General features: G+C 37.2%; 2 protein-coding genes and 1 non-coding gene across 12 annotated transcripts; all 3 read right to left on the bottom strand.

The window, feature by feature from the left end:
- Positions 1–3,579: 3,579 nt before the first annotated feature.
- Positions 3,580–15,035, bottom strand: LOC103696990 (peptidyl-prolyl cis-trans isomerase FKBP42-like). 8 transcript variants are annotated; one of them, XM_039115822.1, is made up of 9 exons: positions 14,818–15,023; positions 14,623–14,717; positions 13,615–13,812; positions 9,737–9,826; positions 6,591–6,775; positions 6,291–6,413; positions 6,039–6,191; positions 4,458–4,794; positions 3,580–3,939 (listed from the first exon to the last, which is right to left on the bottom strand). In XM_039115822.1, the coding sequence occupies exons 2-8, from the start codon at positions 14,660–14,662 to the stop codon at positions 4,468–4,470; spliced, it is 1,116 nt and encodes a 371-aa protein (XP_038971750.1). In that variant the 5' UTR covers positions 14,663–14,717; positions 14,818–15,023; the 3' UTR covers positions 3,580–3,939; positions 4,458–4,467. The 8 variants fall into 8 exon arrangements, 6 of the variants coding, with proteins under 6 accessions (XP_038971750.1, XP_038971749.1, XP_038971748.1 ...); XM_039115821.1 differs by having other exon boundaries at positions 6,039–6,413; positions 14,623–14,698; positions 14,818–15,028; XM_039115820.1 differs by having other exon boundaries at positions 6,039–6,413; positions 14,818–15,027.
- Positions 15,036–15,088: 53 nt separating this feature from the next.
- TRNAE-CUC lies at positions 15,089–15,161 on the bottom strand. Its single transcript has one exon. It is a non-coding gene; the product is annotated as a tRNA-Glu (tRNA).
- Positions 15,162–15,690: 529 nt separating this feature from the next.
- LOC120104524 (zinc finger AN1 and C2H2 domain-containing stress-associated protein 16-like) lies at positions 15,691–22,839 on the bottom strand. 3 transcript variants are annotated; one of them, XM_039115827.1, is made up of 3 exons: positions 22,582–22,839; positions 17,047–17,810; positions 15,691–16,070 (listed from the first exon to the last, which is right to left on the bottom strand). In XM_039115827.1, exons 1-2 carry the CDS (start codon positions 22,678–22,680, stop codon positions 17,049–17,051), a joined length of 861 nt encoding a protein of 286 aa, XP_038971755.1. In that variant the 5' UTR covers positions 22,681–22,839; the 3' UTR covers positions 15,691–16,070; positions 17,047–17,048. The 3 variants fall into 3 exon arrangements, with proteins under 3 accessions (XP_038971755.1, XP_038971754.1, XP_038971756.1); XM_039115828.1 differs by having other exon boundaries at positions 15,779–15,963; XM_039115826.1 differs by having other exon boundaries at positions 15,710–17,810.
- Positions 22,840–23,166: the final 327 nt, after the last annotated feature.

Raw genomic sequence — 23,166 nt, 5'->3', positions numbered from 1 at the left:
GAAATACCCCCGCCCCAGCCCTCTTCCGAGCCCCCTCGCTTTGCTGCGCCGCCGAGAATACCCCGGCCCTTGCCCAAAGGCATTTTCGGCCTTTCTAAAAAAAATAAAAGGAGCTCAAAGACCGAAAATTAAACTTGGTAAAGATATTGGGTAGAAGATTTTAATACCGGTCAATCAGAACTTTTTGTTATAGCGGGGTCTTTTGGAGGGTGGGGAATTAAATATTTCTAGTTTTTTTGCCCGTGAAATCAGGAGCTTTAAGTATTTCTAGTTTTGTGCTCCCACAGGCCCTACATCAGAGATATCAACGGTCTTGATGCACCTGGTCTGCACTTTGGATCCAAAAGGCACCTCTGCTCCCCTGTTTGGAGTCAGCTAACTTGATTGCATGCACTTTCTCGTTACAAGTAAAAGTGCTCGTTTCATGTTTCCAGTATGTTTTGATTTCAATGGCAAACATCACGACATGGTGTGCGATAGGCCTGTTTCTAATGACAGGTTTTGTTGGGTTGCTACATATTTATGGAAGAAAGAGAAATGTGTCTTTAGAGAGGATAGATGTTAATGGCATCCATTAACCTGATGCCCTCATTTATTAGCTATATTATATATATATATATATATATATATATATATATATATATATATATATATATATATATTAGGTCACTTGCAATAGTTTCTTGCACTCCAAAAACTTTGGGACAATAACACGGCCATTCTACACAATCCATTATAACACGAAGCTAACAATTATTTTTGGCTTCCAAATTCACCTCAAACAAAATATAAAAAATAAAAATTTATTTTTTATTTATTAAATACAACTAATACTGGTTCAGAGCGTCTAAATCTATACATAAATACCAAACCTACAATTCTCAATATATAGAAAATTACTAAGCTACACATTCATAATTAACTAAAAAATTAAAATTTAGCTACAAAATCGCCAAATTTACTAGCACGAACTTAAAATTTAAGCCATCCTTTATTCCTACTGATCCTACTTGTCCCAAAAAAATAAAAATAAATAAATATACATGAGCGATATAGTTCAATAAGTAACTCTTATACTACCTTATCAGATCAAACATAAGTTTTACTATGCCAATACATCATTTTATAAAAATAACAATTATCACAAAAATATATTTTATAGTGCAATATATTAAAACAAATCATAAAACCAATGAACAAATCATCAATATTTCATAAACATAGTTCCAAGTTCATTTTGCAAATAAATTAATAAATTATTCTTCTGCTATTTAGCACATCATAGTTTGAAACATTACTCACGGATATTCATACTACGGATACTTTAAATTCGTGATAGGGCTTGTGCTACAGTCAAGTGGACCAGGCCCGAACCAGGCCATCACACAGTTAATCAAACTTTTTGGGGCATTAAATATCTTTTTAAGATGTTTTTCTCAAAAACTCTGGAAGTGTCCATCTCATTCATGGTTTATACTATAATTTCAGCTCATTGGCGGCGGAGCATATTGAAAACATCAGATAGGAGAATTATGGTACCCTCCTGATTTAGTTTCAGAATATTTTGTTTTCTGATTTTATTGGATGCATTTATACTAAAATTATATGATCTGTCCTATCCACCCCAAAAAAAAAATCAATTCATTCGTCTCTTCTCATAATTCTGCTGATTAAGATTTGTTTCAACAAAATCCTAATGATAAATAAAGTGTAATCAGAATTCAAATGCATCATACACCATATGTTAAAAAAAAATTTGCATACCTATCACACAGGCCAGGGCAGCAGCAATGTTCCCCATAAGTTGGTCATTACGAGAGTTTTTTTTCTGAAAAAAAATAAAATAAAGTAGTTATGAGAGTTTTAAGTTGTTCACTTGATAACTTGGTTATAACAAAACAAAGAATTGTATAAACAAAACAATGGATATGTTTGTGAAATGTTTTTTTTTTCGAAAATTCAATAACTAATTGTTAATCGATCGAGTCAATTCCTTATGATTCTTAGCCTCAAGACAAAGCTAAACACAAACAAGAAGCTCCATGACTGGGGATTCCATGTGGGCGCACAACTAGAAGTCTAGAACCAGTAAGATTAGATGGTGTGATAGATATTCTACTAGTATTCGATACAATTTTCTGGCAATGGTACATCCTCTTCCTCACTCACACCAGCTGCTTGGCCATAGGAATTAGGCAGTGTCAATCTGAGCTATCTTGTACACATAAAAAACTACATACAGGAGGGGAAGTGAGACCTTTTCTTCTAATGTTATCACAACTGAACAGCTTTTGATTAAGACCATGGAACAGGACAGCTCTAGTTGTGGATGGATGGGATGGGCCCTCACTGGTTGGCTTGGCACTCCCAAAAGGAAACCCAGCAGGTTTCTTGGTCCAAATCACTAATCGATTGGGGATTGGAGGCTTAGGGACGAGGAGGAGAGGATTTTGCTTGAGAGTTCATGGGCTATCCCCCAACTTAGAAACAAATAGACAAATGGTATAAATTTTGCTGCATCTTGTCAAGGAATCTCCTTGCACAAGTAGACTCCAGAGACCGTACCAATTCCATTTGCCCGTTCTTTTTTCTTTTTGGTAAATCAGAAAAATTATACCATAATTGTCACGCCCCCGCCTCTGCGAGGCACGTGAGGCACCTACTGCCCACGTGGGGGCCACATGAGGGGGGAACACGGGAACAATATCTGGCAAAGACCAAATGCAGGATTTGGAGACACCCGCCTCATATGCCCAGACTCTGGAACGAGTCTTTCCGATGTGGGACTATTGGGCCTCACACCCTTCCCACCATCGGACAAGAGCCGTCCTCGGCTCTGATACCAAATGTCACGCCCCCGCCTCTGCGAGGCACGTGAGGCACCTACTGCCCACATGGGGGCCACATGAGGGGGGAACACGGGGCTCCCCTGCCAGATATTGTCCGGTTCTGGGGCTTCACGTAAGCGTCCTTCACCCCTCCCCGGTTTTGTTTTCCATCCAAAACGCGTCTGCAGGATTTGGAGACACCCGCCTCATATGCCCAGGCTCTGGAACAAGTCTTTCCGATGTGGGACTATTGGGCCTCACAATAATAATCAAAAAACAAAATATTCAAAAATTAAAACGGTAGATTAACCGTAAAAATATTGACTACATAAGATTGGATATTGACTACATAAGATACTATCCAATCCGCTGCATTATTAGTTTTTCATTTTTTTTTTTTGTCTTTTTTCACAAATCATCAGGTCTAGCATGAGCACTTCAATGATCTAAAAACCAGGAAACGGGTCGTTTATTCCTCCTGATGTAAACTTTGGCAAGATATTGGGCAACTTTTTTCTCTGTTTTTTTTGTTTTTCCGATTGAAAGAGGAGAAATTGGCAACATTTAAAAACTGAACAGTCTGAAAAGAAGAGGAAATGCAGGTCTTTGGCTTTGTGCACTGACAAATGTCTAGCCTGTGATCAAGCAAGCATATCCTCAGTGACTATACCTGCTACTTCTTGCAATTCATTAAGCAGCTGCATTTTGAGTGAAGACCAGAGGCACATGTAAATATAATAGAAATGAACAGTGATGAACCAAAAAGAAAAAAAGAATGGAAGATATACATATAAAGAAGTCAACAAAGGCAAAAAGCATCACAGGTTTCACAGTGACTTCTGGAATTTGTTCATACGCGGACAGACTTTGGAAAAAAAAAAACCAGTCAAGGCCACATCTCCTTAAAAGAAAAGTAACATTATAACACAAGCACGTTTCGAGATTCTTTTCCACTTGTTGTACAAATGTTACAAAGTCCTCGCCTCTTGTTCTTCAGGATTTGAAGATAAATTATACTAAAATTTGATGCCTCCCCCTGGTAAAGATTAATTAGAAAAATGACGCCACACTTGCTTTTCAGGAGCTGTCTTTTCAAGCAAACTTCAGTCGCCTGCCGATATCACAAAAAACTTCAGTCTGTAGCCCATTAAAATTTCATATGATCCAAATAAGACATAAAATGTGAAGTGCCTGGCAACACATAGCCATCTTACAGGCAGCTATTTCTTAAGCAGCAGAGAAAACGAGCAAACTTAAGAAGAAGCCTATGTTCTTTGTAAATGTTTGAATAGGTGCAAAATTTCTATACTTGAAATGGATTGCACCATATGTATCAGTAAATAACTGGCACAGCATTCGGATTGTTTCTAGAAGATCACAGAGCTCCCACTGCCACTAAATCAATTCATTCTCACAAACGTAAATTTAGCAGTTAGAGAGAGAGAGAGAGAGAGCGCGCTTTCTATTCAGTACGAAAAACAAGCACCAACACTAACAGAAAATATAAGGAACATGCAATGCAAGACCTTTATGATCCCTTTTAAAAATAAATTAAGTTAACAAGAACAGAAGATCTGATATCCTGACAACAAGTGTCAGTGTTCTACTGCAGTCTCATTTGGTGCTTACCACAAAATGCTTAGTCAGTTTTAGGCCTTCGACGCTTGAATAGGCTGCAAATCAAAGATACAAGCCATTGCCAGAAAACAACCACCCGACTCAACCTCTTGGGTTTGGGTTCGGGCCGCGGTCCAAAAATCCCCTTATAAATCTCTTTCTGCTTCTGATAGACAGCTTTGTCATGTTCAGCAAGCAGCTGCAGTTCTCTCACGATAGCCTTGTCTTCTGGGGCAAATTTTCTGGCCTTTTGAAAGTCCTCCCTGGCAGCATCTGTTTGACCAAGTTGTGCTCTGGCTTTTCCTCGTCTGTATAACGCTTTCACATTGTTTTCATCTTCAGATAATACCTGAGAGCCCATTACACTTGACAAACTTAGTGAAATAACAGATTTATCTCAACATGACATCTGTTAACGTGAATTTCTTGGTCCTAAAAGACATTCGGACAAAAGAAGATACTCTAAACCTCAATAGCAAGAAAACTCTAATCAGTGCACAACATTTACAAATTTATCATTTCAAGATCAAGACACCCTTCATGTAAAGAAAAACTAAAATAGCACAGCCCTCAGATGCCCAACTTAGAGAGTATAATGTAAAACATTCCTTCATTCTTGCAGAGTGGTGACAGAATACTTTATAGAGCCAACCAACACCGGCTTTCCAAAATCAAAACTATCATGTAAAATAGGCAACAAGGTTGAAAAGAAAACCATAAAAGATTGAACCGTAAATTTCATAAATTTCCTTTCTCATAAGGTATACAAGAGAAAAGGAAAATCAAGTTCTAAAAGATTACAATAGCCAATATCTGAAGAGGTTTACCACACTGGGGACTCACTCCTATTAAAGTTCACACCCTCAACAGATACGGATATTCCAATTCCAATCTTACAACTTCATCAAGGTTTATGTAAGTCTACCCTCTTCCAAACCCTACCAAGGCCTTCTCTAGTTTTTCCTTGCACAAGTTCAAAGAGTTCTTCATCACTTCAAATCCATCTGGAGTAACATATAAGCTTCCTTGAGCGTTTTAATTTATCATTCCAGTTTTGTTTGTCACATGTACAATTCAATACTCATAGCTTTGCAAAACCTAGTGAACATGTCTGTGCCCATCTTATTGTTCAACATTCCCATAAAGCATTTAGGTTAACATCAAAAAACAAACTTTGTCCCATTTACATGTGGTCAGCCTATTGATTCATAGTATACTTTTTTGAATTTTGAGAACAATTTGCAACAAGTTTCCAACATGATGTCAACACTCTACAATTTGTACAAAATGCTTGAAAATAAAATTACCTTATGCCACTGCTCCATGGGAGTAGAGAAGAACTCTTGTTTTAGGAAAGAGATAGTGAGTGAATTTTAATAGAAAAACTTGAAAAGGAAAGACAAACTACATGATAATATCTAAAAGGAAAAAGGAAAACATAGCTTCAAATATGACATGCAGCTTCCAATATGACGTGCATATAGGAATCACCTATTTATCAGGTCTCTGTCACATTATTAAGCAATGGTCAATAGAAGAAAATAAGCACAAAGTAAGCAAGCAAATATAAACCAACTTAATCAATAAACGTACAATACTACATTGTCCAATGGCTTCTTCGTATTGATTTAGCTTAATTAAGCACGCAGCCATGTTAAGATGACATGGATTTTTCACAGCCAAGGCCATGTCCCTGTATTTTCCAAATAATTGGAACATGAAGTCATCACCCATATATGCTATTGCCTGACAAAAGAAGGAAACATTCATTATGACTTCCTGCAAAACTGAAAATAATAAAAGAAAACAAATATGAACAAAGCCAGGTGACTTATAGTTGACAACCATTTCATACTGCTGCATAGCCTCCTGAAGCTTTTCTTCCTTAAAGTAAGAATTTCCTTCCATCTTCCTTCCATCAGCTGCTTGAATTCTTTCCTCTACTGTCATGTCACTTCGGGCTTTCCCCTGTTAATCAGATATATGTCACACTAATATATGAAGTTTATTTTTTTCTCTTTTATTGTCTAAGCATCAAAGTTTAAATATAATAAATCTATATACATATTTAGAGATATAAAACACACCAAGAACCAGAGGAACTGCTATAAGATGCCAGATCAGAAAAAACAAGAGATGACATACTTCTTTGGCTTCATCGTAACCAATAAGCTCGACTTCGTACAAAAGGTCTGCCATAGGGGGCACATTTGGGAATGAAAAGCTTCCTTCTTTTCCATAGCCTAGTTCCCAACCCACATGTAACAGCGCATGCTCTCCGCTCTTCATGCTTGCCACACCTATGCCCAACCCCGTCATTTCTGTTTTTTCTGTTGCGGCATGAGTATCATCAGTAATATTTCTATAAATATTATTTCTCTTTAATCAACTCAATAATGAATATATGGTTCAGACTAGATGACTTAGGAAAAGAATTGATTCAGTTTGTGACAAGGTTCAGGTATATTAGCCAATTTCAAGTTCTTTCAATATTAATTCAGAACAGAGTTAAAACTTCTGCCATGTGACTTCTAGTATTTTAGTTCTTTGAAATTATATCAAGTTTTTTCCACTTTGACTTCAGCCTTCTAGAGTACTATAGTGAAGACTAAAGTAACAAAAGAAAAGTTAAATTTGAAATATGATCAAAATTTGTATTAGCCCTCAATAGGAATTCAGGGTGTACAAGGATCCATAAAGCTAACCACAAGTAGTTGGGTTAAGGCTTGATGGTTTATGATTATAGTGTGATTCCTACTTATCTGATTCTTTGACATCATATGTCCATAATTGATAAACCATCAGAACAGTTCAACTTTATAGAAGTTTGAGCTAGCTTGACAAGTTTGCAAGAGGTGATAAACTTGCCAAACAGTTCCATTTTGATAGTCATAAGGCACTAGTTAGTTCTTGATTAAATTAGACCCTATTTTTTTTATTTCATTTATTTAGGTTCTGATGATAAGGTTTTAAGTTCATGAAACATATAGCATTCGTGTATGACATTGTACACCCCAAGATATGGTGAGAAATGAATTTTCTTTTTCCTTTTTTTTGTGCTAGAAAAAAATGATAGTTATTGGACATAAGTTCCTTATCCTCCTCTGAGAAAGGTGTGACTATATTCTCTTATAGAATGCAGTGCTGTACTAAAATTCTTGTGCAAAAGGAGTGCAAGGGGGTGAAATAACTTTAAAAGTCCACCCACTACTTTATCTGAATATATGTCTTTTTTTGTTATTTTAAAAAGGACAAAAGCAAATGCCTTTGAGTGCTCAAATTATGTGGTTTGAATGCTCAGAATTTCCTACATTAAATGCTCTGCAACGTTTTTACCTGATACCAATATATCAGACTTGGAGCCAGAGGCCAGGGGAACAGGGTAAAGGTTGAGAATCACAAAATAGGGAAAGGTGGGAATGGGGCATAGTTGGATAGACAGCAGTGGCCTACACACAAACCTTTCTTTCTTTATTTCTTCTTCTTTTTTTTTTCTTTTTCCCCTTTTTCATGTGTGCATGGGGGGGTGGGGGGGTGGGGGGAGTGGGGGATGTGTTGAATGGGCAGCTCAAACTAGACCTCCTTACTCTTTCCATCTGCTAAAAAATTGCATACACATGTACGTTTTTTACTTTTAATTGATCACTTCCAATGTGTTTCTCTCTATAACATGAACAAAGCGAAAAGAAAGGAATGGAATGCAAGATCTAAAAATATAACTACTATTATATAATTGAATAAGCTCACACCTCATTGAATATGATGTGGTTATGATAATGGACATCATGTATGCTTTCATCTATTTATAACATTTGCATTTAGGATTTGTTTTTGAGTTGAGTCAACAATTCAAACTTCTTGTCGGTTAAGGTCTTTGAAAACCATTAATGTGATATCTATCTTTTACAACAGTCTGATTTATTTGCTTTTTGTTCTTATCCAGAAAATATGTAATATGTTTCTAGCAAGGTCTGTCATACCGCCCCATACTGCCCGATACGGAGCGTGCCATAATATACCAAGAGAAAACCAGTACGAAACAATCCTTCAAGTGAATACAAGGCCCGTACCGCTCATACCAAGGTGTACCGAGATGTATACCGGTCCGTACCGAGGCGTACTGAGATGAGTTTATCCCATGAATTTATCCTCCATGAATTTATCCTAGTGCTACTCTTCATATTTTAGCTAAATTGTAGAATTTGAGTTCTCTTTAGTTCAATATGTGATCTGGAATTTTCTCCATACTCCCTACACCTAAGAAGTTTTTGGCATTTATTTTCATTTATTTCCCTTTATCATCTTCGTTTATACAATTTTGTTAATCAAAGCATACTAAAAAATTAAATGTGAATATAGGACATTAAGGATATTTTAGTGTATCATAATTTGTTAGACATTTATTGCTCTTAGACAGCAAGAATAGAGACCGGAGTACTCAAACTCTTAAAAGAACATATACTTAATTTCTCGGTAGTAGTTAGTCTTGGAATAATTTACTGGGTTCCATGGTTGTTGCACAAGTATAATATCATAAAATGCATACTATAGCTTGGTATTTTGGAGACCAAGAATTAGTCAGCATTGTTTCCTGTCATAGTGGTATTGACCATTATGCAGTGAAGCAACAAAATGCAGAGTGATACATACTGATGAAGTAGGAACATGTAACCCTTTTTTTTTAAGATTTGAGTTTCTTTTAGCATTTTGGTGTTGTTCATATAGTGAAAAATGTTTAAGAGAATAACTCATGCCATTTAAAAAGTTCATTCATCATTTTGAAGCTATACAGATATTGCCTTGAGAAGACAAACAGGTTGCTCTACCTTGGATGTTTTAAAAGTAGCTACTCATGGGGCTTTGTATTTTCTGTTGATTTTTGCCATGTATTGGCACAATATGGCTATGTGTCACATTGAGTGTTCACTGACGCTGAGCTGGTCTGGGCAGAGGACATGCATGTCTGCCACAATACCCTGCATACATGCAGGATTTTGACCCATGCCAAACTGACGCAGGAAAATATAGCTCGATAATACTCAAAATTGAGCCAAAAGAACCCCTTTTTTTATTATTTAGACAGAAATGACCTGTAGAGGATATTAAGCAAAATAAGAAGTCAATGACCAAGTGTACAAGTTTCATGCCACTTGGGACCGTGAGAAGAAAAAAAGCAGAGAAACCATATCACTGAAATCCTAACACCATGCAGTAAATAAGATCATCCTCCAGCTAGATACAAAAACATATAAAAAACCAAAGATGCATTAAAAAATATAATGAAATGATACCTTTTCCCAAGATAAGTTCAACTGGTCGCTGTTCCTGCCACGTATCTTCAAATTTGTGTGAAGAGTTTTCGACCCATGCCCTATAGTGTACTGCCACATCAAAGGGAACCACTAAAAAAACTTATACAGTAAATCTGTTCATTGTTATTCTTTAATAATCTTCCATGAGACAAGACCTCTTAGCAATGCAAGTTGTAACGATTATAGATAGCCATATAGGCAAACCAAGGACAAGACTTGCAACATGCAGCAATACAGTGACAGCATATTTCTTAACTAATTAATCATACTTAGATGCAGCTGGTGAAAGGTAATTCACATTATTTCGAACAAAGATGAAGCATAAAGTATAGCTTAAAAACAATAAGCTCTTCCCAATAGAAGAAAAAGAACCCAGATTTCTTATGCGTTTTGAATTTTAATTTATCATATCTAGATGGATTCATAGGTTACAACATCTCCGAAATATCACAAAACTGGTGTTCTTCGACAATAATGCCCAGCTTTAGATGCTCCATCATGAGCCACACAGGAGAATAATATTCTTCAAATAAACTTCCTCCATCTGCTTGCTACCTCCTATGGTTGCTTCACTTCTTTTGACCCTATTGAGTGCCACTTCCACCACCCTATGCTTGTTGGTTGTGACTCTTCTTCCTCCTAATGCTCCAACTGCACCACACCTCTTCTCTTGTTTCCTTGGCTGTCCTTCCTCACCCTTCACTCCTTTTGGCTGCTGCTGCTCTCTTCCTCCCCTCCTTCCTCTTACACCTAACATTCTATTACTACATTGCCTTCTCTTGCTACATGAAGATGCTTATTTTCTTATATTAATTATTGTTATTGGCTGCTTAAGTTGCTCTACAGTAGGGGTGGCAATTTATGACCCGACCCGTCTACCCAACCGGCGAACGATCCGCTTTAAGCAAGTTTGGGTTTGACATAAACGAGTTTAGGTCGTAAATAGGTCAACCCATCTAAACCTGTTTATTAAATGGGTTGGGTTCAGATTTAAACTTTTGACCCATTTAACCAATTTTGACTCGTTTAATAATTGAGTCGGGTTAAAACCCGACCCATTTAATCTGTTTAAAATATATTTAACTTGTTTGAAACCTGCTTAACCTGTTTCTGACATGTTTAATCCGACCCACTTAACCTATCTAAATTCATTTAACCCGTTAAAAATCCGTCTAACCCATTTAACCTGTTTAATAAATGGATTATGTAGGTCGGATCGGGTTACCTGTTTAATAAATAGGTCGGATTCAAATTTGAAATTTTGGCCTATTTAATGAACAAGTCGGATTTGGGTTGATGAATTTTTGACCCCACCCGCATCCAACCCGACCCGTATCCGACCTAACCCGATTGCCACCCCTACTCTGCAGTCTTTATAATTTTTGCTATTTTTGTAAATTATTTTTGTGTTCAGTTTTCAACTTATGTTATCAATTTGAACTTGTAATTATCGAAAACTAATGGCCAACTAGCCACCTACTTAGTGTCTAGGCGCCAAGTGGTATCCTGACTGCTTGCATACTGCCATAGCTTTTAGAACATTAAACATATAATTTACAGGATGTAGATAATACAAGTAATAGCCAAAATGTGACCTCTTCTAGCAGTATTCCATGATAGTTGATCTTTTTTTTTTTTGGCAGGGGGTGGGGGGGGGGGGGGGCTTGCCTTTCAATTGTGAGGACACATTGGGGAGGAACAGGTGCTCCTTGCTCAAGAAACTGTACCTTCAAGCATCAAGAGGGAAAACATTTGTTTGATTCTCTGCCACGTTTGTGCCTTGTATATAGCTCCCTACATCAAAAGTTACAAACTTCTACCTTTGTCAAAATTTTGTTCAGATCATTTTTCAAAAGGGGAGTTTTGGACAGATGCTCCTCGTAGAATGAGATTAAGCTAAAACCAATAAAGGTAGATCTTTCTACCTGCCAACTGGCTATATAGGTTTCATGGGTCATGGCATGCCACTCTCTCACATAGCTTTGCCTTGGCTAGGAATTTGGCACTAATTTCTAGATGGTTGACATCATGTCGACCACTGGTTGTAGCTTTGCCTCATTCTCGCCCATCTCTCTCACATGTATTATCCCAAGCGAAACTAATTGAGAGATGCTTTATACATGCCAAGACTTCAGAAAAAACTCAATTCTCTCTCTCACACACTCATATGCTACATTGCTACCCACAGTTCTCCACCTCTACACCCATTAAGCACACTGATATCCCCCAAGTATCTCGCTTCTCTAACCTTCCTCCTAATCTTTTCTTATAAATCCTATCTGTGATGAATGCTTACCTTATATATTATTTGCATTCTTGTAACAAGTCTAGTGAAGCACTGCAACTTCTATATATTATTGCTTCATATATACATGTACATATATGTAAGTACATACATATACATATATATATGTGTGTGTGTGTGTGTGTGTGTATTTATATGCATAAAAAAATATTCTACATTAATGTGTTACTTAATTTTTATAATCTTTTAAAGGTTTATTGTTTGTTTTTCTAGTATGCATTTGCTCGTGCATGCATTCTAGTAAGTAGTTTTAACCAAAGAGTGGAACAAATATGACTAGAAATATACCTGTAGAAAAGGATATTAATGTCTTATTAGCAAATAAATACTTCAATTATAAAACTCAAGCTGCTCTAGAATGAAAACATTGAACATCCACCATCTCTTTTTTCTCATAGCAGTAACAATTAACAAGTAAATATTTTCTGAAGCTATAAGACTTATGGTCTAATGATATGGTAAACATCTTGACATTTGTGTAGTACAGCACAAGTGAGCTCTTAAAAATGAAAGGGCAGGAGCTCAATATTGAAAAATGATTTTAATTTTTAAAAGAAGAATCTAAAGGGCAGGGCAACAATTAATGAGTCAGAAAAGAACCAATAGAGGATTTTGCTTCTTGAAAGTTCCTTTGTGAAGGCCAAACTGCCTTTGAGGTTTCCTCGTGACTCAATAATGAACAATTGTATGAGAAACAGAGTCTCAGAAGACTGTGTTGTATATAGGTGCAAAAGATTCACAGCGACCAATAGGGTATCAAGAATCCAAGTCAGGATTGATCTTGGGACAAATAAGCAGAAACCAATGGGATTTTTTTTTTCCAACAGCAACAAATACCTGACATATAGAACTTGTTTTTCAGACAAGAGACTATTGTCCCGAAGCAGATTTTTGGGATCAGATAAGCTTGGTCAAACAGGTTGGGATACAGTGCTAAACTTCATGATCAGACAACTCCATTTGCCCGGTTCGTCGGGAGCTGAACCATATCTGGATGTTAGACAGCTGTTGTGTTTACAACCTACTTTAGCACAAGAAGTCATTGTTCTAAACAACTTTCTTTTTAACTTGGACAAGGTCAGCATGATGCATTGGCAAAATTTGCCTCAGCTATTAACCAACTAGAAAGCTTGGCAAGATGTGAAACCTCTTTAGTAAATACACTTCTTTCTCACAATTACACTCTCGCATTCCTCTCGAAAAGCATGACTAAGAGTGATAGCATACCTATTAATTCAAGACTAGCATTTATTAATATGCACATTTCAACCCTTCCATACATCGCACATGCTCAGTATTAGGATAAATAGCCAACCCCACATAGATCAAATAAAGATTGAAGGTTAATGTGCTGGTTGTCACCTCTTTATCACATGAAAAGCTAAAAATTGATGCATCGGTAAACTAAACGCAAATGGCCATCTAAATATAAAGTGCATAAACCTTCGGCAACATGATCACAGGATCACTCCAAGAACTGCAATGTCACTAACTAGCTTGTGAACTTCATTAAATGGATAAAATATAGTAGAACTAATCATATGATACGTACAAAAGCATGTCGCAAATTTTGCTGGCTTTTGACCATGACCCTCCTTAACAACTTGCTTCTTGACTTTTTCGTGAAGGACCTCCACCTCAGAGTCAACTTTTGGGGGACCTTTGTCATCTCGGAGAGGTTCATCACGCACAACTGCGGAACTCTCAGTGATGATTTCATTATCATCATTTGGATTATCATCATTTGAACCTACAAAAAGCATAAAGAAGGAAAAATTAAGGCATCCAGAGTGACAATAATAAATTTGATTAGACTCAAAACAGACCATATGATTACCTACCACTTAAATATGTCACCAACAGAGAAACAAAAAATGAATCAACTCAGAGACAACTAGAGTAGATCAATACCTTCGGTAAACTTACAAAATCACGAAGACAATAAAAGCATGGAAAATATAGATGTGCAGCTAGAGAGATTCGCGTGCACATTATACAGAAACAGGTGTGTAAGAAAGATTTACAAAAGAAGGAGAGAAAAAAGAAATATATATATATATATAATTACATACATATAATATATATATATATATATATAATATATATATATAATATATATATATATATAATATATATACATATATATATATATATATACATATATATACATATATATCTATATACATATTATACATATATATATACATATATATACATATATATATATAATAATCATATATATATATTATATAATATATATATATATACACACACTCTCCCCTTAGGTTAAGAATGCAGCTACGAGATATACTAAGCATATGCGCTCCAAAATTATCTGATATTAACCATGTGGAATAAAAATTGGTACAGATAAAAGAAAGGAGGTGAGGAATTTATGGCGAAGTTCTGGATTGGGCACAGGCGTAAACTAACTCTGGCTGATGAATCGAACTCTCGTGACCTAGCAGACCTTCCAGAAATAGAATGAGTATCGAGGATCACCCAAAAAAGAAATACAGGAAATTGGACGGCTGATAAGAAGTGGACAGCGAGGGATCACCATTGGATTGATTGTGCTGATCCTGAGCATCCTCCTCCATTTCTGGGCGAGGCCCTGTCAGATTGGATCACTGGTTCTGCAAATTTTCAGTTTTTCTTTTATTTTTACCAGTGATGGAGGTTGAGAAAAAAAAAATGGCAGTGAGATACTCGTCTGATGAGATGAAGCAGGAGAAGCGAAAAAGAACAGACTTACTCGGCTTTCTCGGGGCGGGAGATCAGGAACTACCGGGATGGGTTTTCTTTACAGGGGGAGAGGCCGAGGCCGAGGCCGAGGCCGAGACCGAGCTGGGGAAGGGAAGAGGGGGGGGAGGCAAGAGCACACATTAGCGACCACTTTTTTGTCGGTCTGTCGTTCCAGAAGATTCCTCTCATGCGACCCGACTTCTCTCCCCTGATTTTTTAAAACTCGCCCAAATCCCCCGGCCGCCTCTGCCACTTTCTTCAACAAAAACGGCAAAAAAACCTTCCGTTGCCGGGACTCGAACCCGGGTCTCTCGGGTGAGAGCCGAGTATCCTAACCAACTAGACTACAACGGAAACACGTGGGGTTTGGATTGCTCTTCTAATACTATGTTTCATGTAATTTTTTTTTCTTCCCCTCACCCAAGTTCTGATATGAATATGCGAAGATACGGAGTTGCCTATGGAAATTACCTGCTTTGATCGAGTATTTGAATCAAAATTCTTCGGCTATCGAGAGATAATATCCACAGCAGCAGTTTGAATGACCTAATGGAAAACAATAGAGCTTCCGTATATCTACATCATCCTCTTGTAGGGAACCTTTTCGCTACATATTCAAATCATGTATTAAATCAAGGAACACCCATAAATCAATACTCATCATCTAAATATCACTCCTAAACTTATAAGCCTATCGCTCTGATTTAGGCCCCAAGAAATCTAATTTGATTGCTTGTAAAATGTAAACCAGCTTGGTAAATCGAACGGGCCTTAAGATAATTCAAGAAATGCAGTTCAATAATGCACTCACTTCTGATAACACTCGAAGTCATGCACCCATTCGCTGACCACACATGGTGGGGTAATGATAGACGGGAGAAGATTTCAAAATGCCAGATGTGGAAGCTAACAATACTCGTGCATCACAACTTGACAGTTAGCTTCATTTGTTTCCGACATCATGTTAACTCTAGAAATAAGAAACAACTTTTAGTTAAAGATTAAGACAAAAGGAGAGAGAGAAAAGTTATCTTCTAATACAATTATGCGACAGTAATTACAACAACAGTGCCAAACAACTTGTATGTTGACGTAATATCTCCAATGGAAATGGAGAACACCTGCGTCCGAGCACGCTACAGCAAAAGCTGACTGTCTGCAGTAAACAAAGCAGAAGCAAGGATTATCCTTTTCTCCAGTAAAATGAACTAATTCGAATCTGCTTGAAGATCAGAGAGGGCAGTTTCAGTAACATAGACCCAACTGCAAAAAGAAAAGGAACACATAAAACAGAGGAGTGTATCAATGCCCTGAGAAACACAGCATGGACAGAAGCAAGCATCCTCGCTCTCGTGCACGTAAGCATGCATGAGCTCATAGTCTACAGGGACCTATTTGCCTTAAAGCCTTTAGGTGTGCAGTGATATCTGCTAAATGAAAGTAGTTTTTTCTCTTCTTTTTTTTTTTGAGGGAAAAAGAGTAGTTGAATTATTTGCACAAAGCAAGTGTCTGTAATATGAGACAAGGCAAGAAGTCGAAAAACAAACCAAGAGAGTAATCAGCAAAGTTAAAAATTTAAAATGATACATCATAAATGAGAGCAGAACTACAGATAATACTGTTGAGGAAAAATTTAAGACAATGCAGAGAGTAGATCTGGTCGCTTAGAAAAAATAAAGGAAAAATAAATATTTTGCCGTGATCATCTCTGGTGTGAGTGTGCACATGCATGTGCATGACCGGAGAAGTAACTTCACAGAAACAATTATGGAATCCTCCTTTAGCCAAGGGAAAACTAGTCACAACATCAGGATTAGAATAAATCCTATTGGTATATGATTTGACAAAATTCAAGGAAAAATTAGGAAGGCAAGGACTATATATCAGAAAAGAGGGGGGAAAAATCAGGAATAACTCCTCTATCAAAAAGCAAAATTCAGAAATTGTAAAAGTAATCGATGATTTTTTTGCAAAAAAATCATGAGAAATCCAAAACATTAATCAAAATTTGAAAAAGATGTATATTCGTTATTGAAATAGATATGGCATAATCCTTTGAACAAATATGTAAGAATCAGTAGAGAATAATTCGATGATCCAATTGATTTGTCATTTGACTGGAAAACATGGAGACCACATTTCAATATCAATAAAGAATATAATTATTTAGTAATATAGCAAAATTCTACTACTTTGCAGGGTGGAGACTGGAGAAAATGTAATGGAGAGTTGTGCTTGCTTTTAAGCAATTGAAGACCCTCCATGATCCCTCTCGACATGCTCCACCAACAATACTGGATCTCGAAAACCTTTGCTGCATATGGGGCACGCATCGATTGTCACCCTAGCACAACCTGGCTGAGTACTGCGATGATGAGATTTCTCTGCATGCTCAATCAGAGCAGATATGGTGGAGAACTTTGCTGGACACTGAGTACACTGCTCCACAAGTGCACCACTACCACCCGGTGATGTTCCATCCTTTGCCTTTTGCAAAGCTTGGGTAGTTGCATTGCTCAACCTTTGCATGCCTGCTTCAGCAGAAGCCCTCAAACTTGACGCCGCAGTAAGCAAGCTTGAACTCCACCACGAGGTACCATTTGAGCTGTTCTTCGATAATGATTCACGTTTCTGACTCCTATTAAGCAGACCAACAAATGGGAAGCCTGAAACTGGTTTTTTGGGTCCAGGACACTTGTGGTCAGGCCCAAATCTATGCTTCAAGCAGTGTTCTTTGGTGCAGTCTCTACATCTAATTGTGTTAGAGAAAGTTAATGTCTCTTTGCAACCAGGAATAGGACATCGCTTTTTTTTTGTTGTTTTCTGATAGTTCGATGGGTCACAGTCAAGGTTTACATGAGACTCCCATGTGATGTTTGGGTCTTCATCTGGGACCAAATGAACTCCTTTAGCACATAGTGGGCACACCAGGACAGTCACATCCTGTTGGTTTGCATTTGGACAGAGGTGTTTGGTGTAACTTCTGTGCTCCAGACAAAATACCTAGTTAACATTTCAGCACAATCATTGGATAGGTCTGGTGTAAATAATAACAAATAAAAACAACACAAAAATATTTGCAAAACTAATGCCACATCACACTGGTTTTGAGAGAGAGGATTTCCTAATTTGTATGAGCACCTGATGCTCTTGAGAAGGAAAAAAATAACTTGTTTCCATCTAGCATTTATATAGTTCAACTACAAACTAGGTCTAACCACTCTATTTGAACATAGCTTCCATGTGATACAAACACTAGTATTGTTTACAGAATAAATTGTATTTGATGCCACATATTTGCAGTATCATCTGCATATCTGTACTATAATAGTCTTGACTCTTGAATAATACCACATGCACATGAAAATTGCACAAGTACCAATTCCTTAATAGTCCAGAAGATTAATAAGAAATACTGACCCATAGTTGATGAAAGCAAGAGCTAGAAAACAAGTTGCCCCACAAAACTTATCTTAGACGAAAAGGGAATCCTCAATATAGATTATCAAAAAGTTTAACTACTCTTTGATGGAACCAGATAGATTAACTAACCCAGGGACAACCTTCTTTAAATTGCTATAAATCAGTACGTGACAACTGATACCAAGGGTAAACTTGGGATATATATTCCACGTTTAGATCAAAATATAATCGTATACCTGACAATATCTTGCATTTGACTATGGTAGCTTTGTAAAGGAAACCTGTCAATTGCCCACATCTTAGATCCATTAAATTATTTTTTCTCCAAAGTAACTTCACTGATATCATTACCAAAGCCCAGTTATGAAAGGTGATCATAATCAAGTTAAAGGCAAGCTGTAAATCTAATAATAATAATTTTGAAAAAGGGTAAAAAATACAAAGTCAAGCTGCTTGCAGATAACTAAGAACAAGAACAAAAGAAGTAGATTGGGACTGCAGATAGAGTTATGAATCAATAATAAGAAGTTAGCAAAGGATGGTATGAAAGACAAAAACCAAGCCGATAGCAGCTAGCCAAGAACAGCAACAAAAGAAGTAGATGGCAATTGCAGATAGAGTCACTCTCTATTATTTTGATTGACATAATAAAATGGATAAAATCATGATGGAAGGTTCAGAAAAGCTGGCAAAAATGTAGCTATTGGGAATGAATTGCCAACAAGATTCATCATGAAAGTTGTTCAAGAGCCTAGGCGTCCAGCCTCCATTTCATGGCCAGGCTTACCACCTTGGCTCTTCAAAAAAAAAAAAATACCAAGTTCACTACCCAATATATAGCAAATTTTTAAGCATATGCATACATGAAGAAGCATAAATTTAGTCTATACTTAAGTGAGTACTCTATATCATCAAGTTGGCAGCAAAGATGTATTTTGACAACATCATCAACTGTGTATTATATTGGTACAGATACTAGCATGTAGATGACCAATAGAAAATCGATTAATATTATATCCTTCATGACCAATGCACTATCTTTGCATCTATTTTGTCACAAAAAATTTTCAGACTTGAAGAAGACAGATATGAGGTATTAGATCTAATAAGAACGCAAAGTATTTTTAATAAATCACCATACAGATATACATGCACATGGATATGTTATATGTATATATGCATTAGCATTTATGTAGTGGTATGGGTATGTGAATATGTGTTCTGAGTTTGTATATTTACATTTACATGATATAGTTGTTCATGCGGCCCATGATTGGAATGAGTTAGCAAAGAAGGCATCACAAAGCTATTCTAAACTAAAATCGATGGGATGAGGCCAGTTTATATATTTATCGATATACTGAGTGGATATGATATGTTAAACATTCCATCAAAAAAGATTCTAGGTATATTGAAGACAGATAACTAAATGATAGCTTAAGTTTTATCTTTTTTTTATTGTGGTTCATAACTTTTTTACTTTTTTTAGTGTTCTCATCTCTTCCTCATCATCTTTTAACTCTTTGCTTCATAGTCCACAACCCTTTTTTTGTCATCTCCTTTTCTTGCTTGACAATTTTGAGCACAATAAAAACTGAAAATATAATACATATAAATTCATCGTAAAAAGGTTATCTGTCATACGCTACTAAATTGGTCCTAATGGAGGATAACTACTATGGGCTGTCAGCATGGATATGAATAAAACTCAAAAAAAAAAAACTTTATTAAGTTAACAATTAAAATGATGTAAAGTATATTAGAATTGATTATATTTTAATATAAATTCAGAACCAACTTATACAACAGTCTTGATGGAGGATGAATTGAATTTGTAAGGAAATATGGTACTTTGACCATGCAATGGATTCCTATAAGGTAACCAAAATACATTTAGAAAAAGGAATTGGCACCAGAAAACTTCAACAGTAAACTAAGATCTCATGGATACATTATTCTATTTAAACCAAGGTCCGCAATCTCGGTACTAAGTACTATATCGGTACCTTATTGGTTCAGTATGGCATGGTACACCTCTATGAGGAAATAGCTCACCAACTATTTTTCTCAATTTTCATCTCGGTATGTCTACATACGGACCAGAACATACGTCGATATGCCTCGGTAAAGGTCAATACACCTAGGTAAGGGGCAGTACGCCTTGGTACGGGCGATATGGGACTTGTACCGACTTGAATGGGTATTTCGTACCGATTTTCTGTCGGTATGGTATGGTACGGGGCGGTACGGTAGACCATGATTTAAACAATGAGCAATCAACTTATGGCTGTAAATTAATTCCCTATGAGAATTTGACCTTATAGCATTCACTAGTCATTATGGCTCTGATATGAAAAACAGAAAAGTAGGAAGAGGAGCAAGAACTAAAATGTCCATGTCTGAGAATGTGGAGATTAAGCCTTTAAAGGTAAGGTTGGGCTTAGTTTCAAAATGATATTATAGACGGAACCCTATAATTGATATAAGAGGAAAGAATGATGATTCTGGGGAATATGATGTATGAAGAATCAAAAATGTAGGAAAAAGAGGTCAAGAACCAGAAGTAACTCCTCAACCATGTGATAAAGTTAAATAACAAATCTTCAACCAGATTGTTGAATCCACGACAAAAGTACATGCAGAACCTAAGTGTCAGGTCCACATCATACCATGCCATAAAGTACAAACCATTCTGCATAGGTAACAGCATGATTTAAAGAGTGTGTGACAGTTCTAGTATCAACAAATAACAACATGGATTGGACTATATATAACATATCCTGCTAGGTCCCCATGGTACATGCAAACACAAGTCAGTCAATGGTAAAACTAAACCTGAATATAACCTAATGTACCTAATATTGAAAATACCACTGAAGTTCCTGAATTTTCCTGTCCTGAGACTTCCAAATATCATTTGAACTTCCTTACAGTTGTTGTTTCAATGATATACAGTGATGCAAATTCATGTTAGTTGTTTGTCAAGTAGCTAGACAATGTAACATGTATGTCCAATAACATTTATGAAATTAGCACACAGCTTTAGTAAGGTTTAAGGTGATAATTTGATCTCTTCCCCACAAGCACAAATTCAACAATAACCCAAACAGTTAAAAGGAAAAAGAAAAAAGAAACAGGAGGGGGCAAAAGGGAAAACTAGAACATGTTGCCCTGATAGTTGTGTATCTTACAGAAATCTTCCATAATTTCTTGCATCAATGAAGGTAAAGTGTCGGCAAGTACGAGACCGTAACCCTGTAACTAGCCCAAGGCCTCAAATCCCTTTAAAGATTGGAGGCACAAGTCATTTTCAATTACGAGAGTCAGAGGACCGTACTTCAGTCATAAAGTTAATAGACCCTGCTACAACAAGGCTTCCTTTCAAAATTTGCTGAAGATTAAGTGCGGGCTTGATACAATGGCCGCATTTGATAGGGGAAAGGGGAAAAAAATCTGAAGCTAACCACTCTCACTATAAACCTCCAAAGCTATTTTTGTCAGTCCATACGATGATCATGGAGCTCTAGTACCATTAAATTCAAGGTGCAAGAGTTGGATGGTTTTGTGATGACATGACGATGCACTATGGGAAAGAATAGCTCAAGATATACAAGTGTAGTACGATATGTCCTTTCATTTATCACGTATATATCATAAATTGCTAATTAGTAACAAGAGTCAACAAGTTGATGTTATCTATTTCCTTCACCCACCCCACCCCACAAGGTTCCCCATAATGCTTCATCAAGACCCTCCTTTCTGACAACCCAAAACTCTTAGATACATCAACAGTCCAAGCTCCCTAGAAATTTGTATCATTAGAATCTGTGATTCAGTTGTGGAGTGCGGACCTTGCTTTGCACATAATTTTTTAATCTGTCATAGTTCCAGATCAGAAAATTAACTAACAATGCTTTCTTTTATCTAGTGCTCAGCAGAAAAATACAAAACATTTGTTGTTTCCCGAAGCAGAGTGTTGGTGCCATGTCCATAAAGAATAGCCTTTTCCATTGTTTTTTCACATAAAGGTTTGTATTATTAGCCTAAATCCCAGACTGTGGCATATTACGCTAAAGATCTCGCAACCAAGAGTAAGATAATTAGCCATTCTATACCAATGCCTCTCCCGGAGTTTTGGCTGCAAATTCTCGGATCTTCCATCATATCACATAAAACCCATTGCCCTCTTAGGAAAAAACATGATACCATCAACGCCATCACATCCTATTAAATTCCTCTACCTATGGCCTGAATTCCATCCAATGTAGGAACTGATTCCATAATCTATCGTAAATGTCTTCCAAGATTAAGAAATCAAAAGGGGGGCAAGAGAGAGATGATTGAGGAGTACCTTCCTGCATCGGTCGCAGGTGAAGGGCAAGAAATCGATCTGCCGGCAGTCTTCGACGCTGCAGTGCTTCCCGAGATCGGGAAACTCCGGCGTTCCCATTGATGGAAAGAGGCAAGCAGAAATCAACCGAGCAGGATGCCGATGAAATCAAGGAGACGAGGGAGACACGGGGATGGATATGGTCCGGCTCGAAATCGGATCGCCGCCCTCTCCTCTCCCTCTCTCTAACCCTCGCTCTCCATCTCATCCCTCCCTCCCCTTCTTTATTTTTCCTTTCGCAGGAGGACGAGTTCAACGGCCGCGCAGGTGAACGAAGAAGGGAGGATCCTTTCGTATCGGAAGATTGTGGAGGTAGCCCGTTTGAACCAATAAAAAGTCGCCACGTAGAAACAAGGTGCCATCTAGCGTGGAACCCACGCGATGATATTGCGTTTCTCGTGGTGGTTGGAAAAAAATCATACTTTCGGGTTTGTAACGCGAATTTTGGTTGGGCGCTGCCGCTCGGTTGACTTGGTCACGACTTCTTACATTGGTCTGCTGTCGTGTCCACGGTCGGATCAGGATTTGACGACCAGTGGTGGCCTA

Source organism: Phoenix dactylifera, unplaced genomic scaffold (genome assembly GCF_009389715.1).
Source record: "Phoenix dactylifera cultivar Barhee BC4 unplaced genomic scaffold, palm_55x_up_171113_PBpolish2nd_filt_p 000007F, whole genome shotgun sequence".
In the NCBI taxonomy this organism is placed as follows: Eukaryota; Viridiplantae; Streptophyta; class Magnoliopsida; order Arecales; family Arecaceae; genus Phoenix; species Phoenix dactylifera.
Note: the sequence above shows the minus strand (reverse complement) of the source record. Positions and strands in the feature narration are given on the sequence as shown.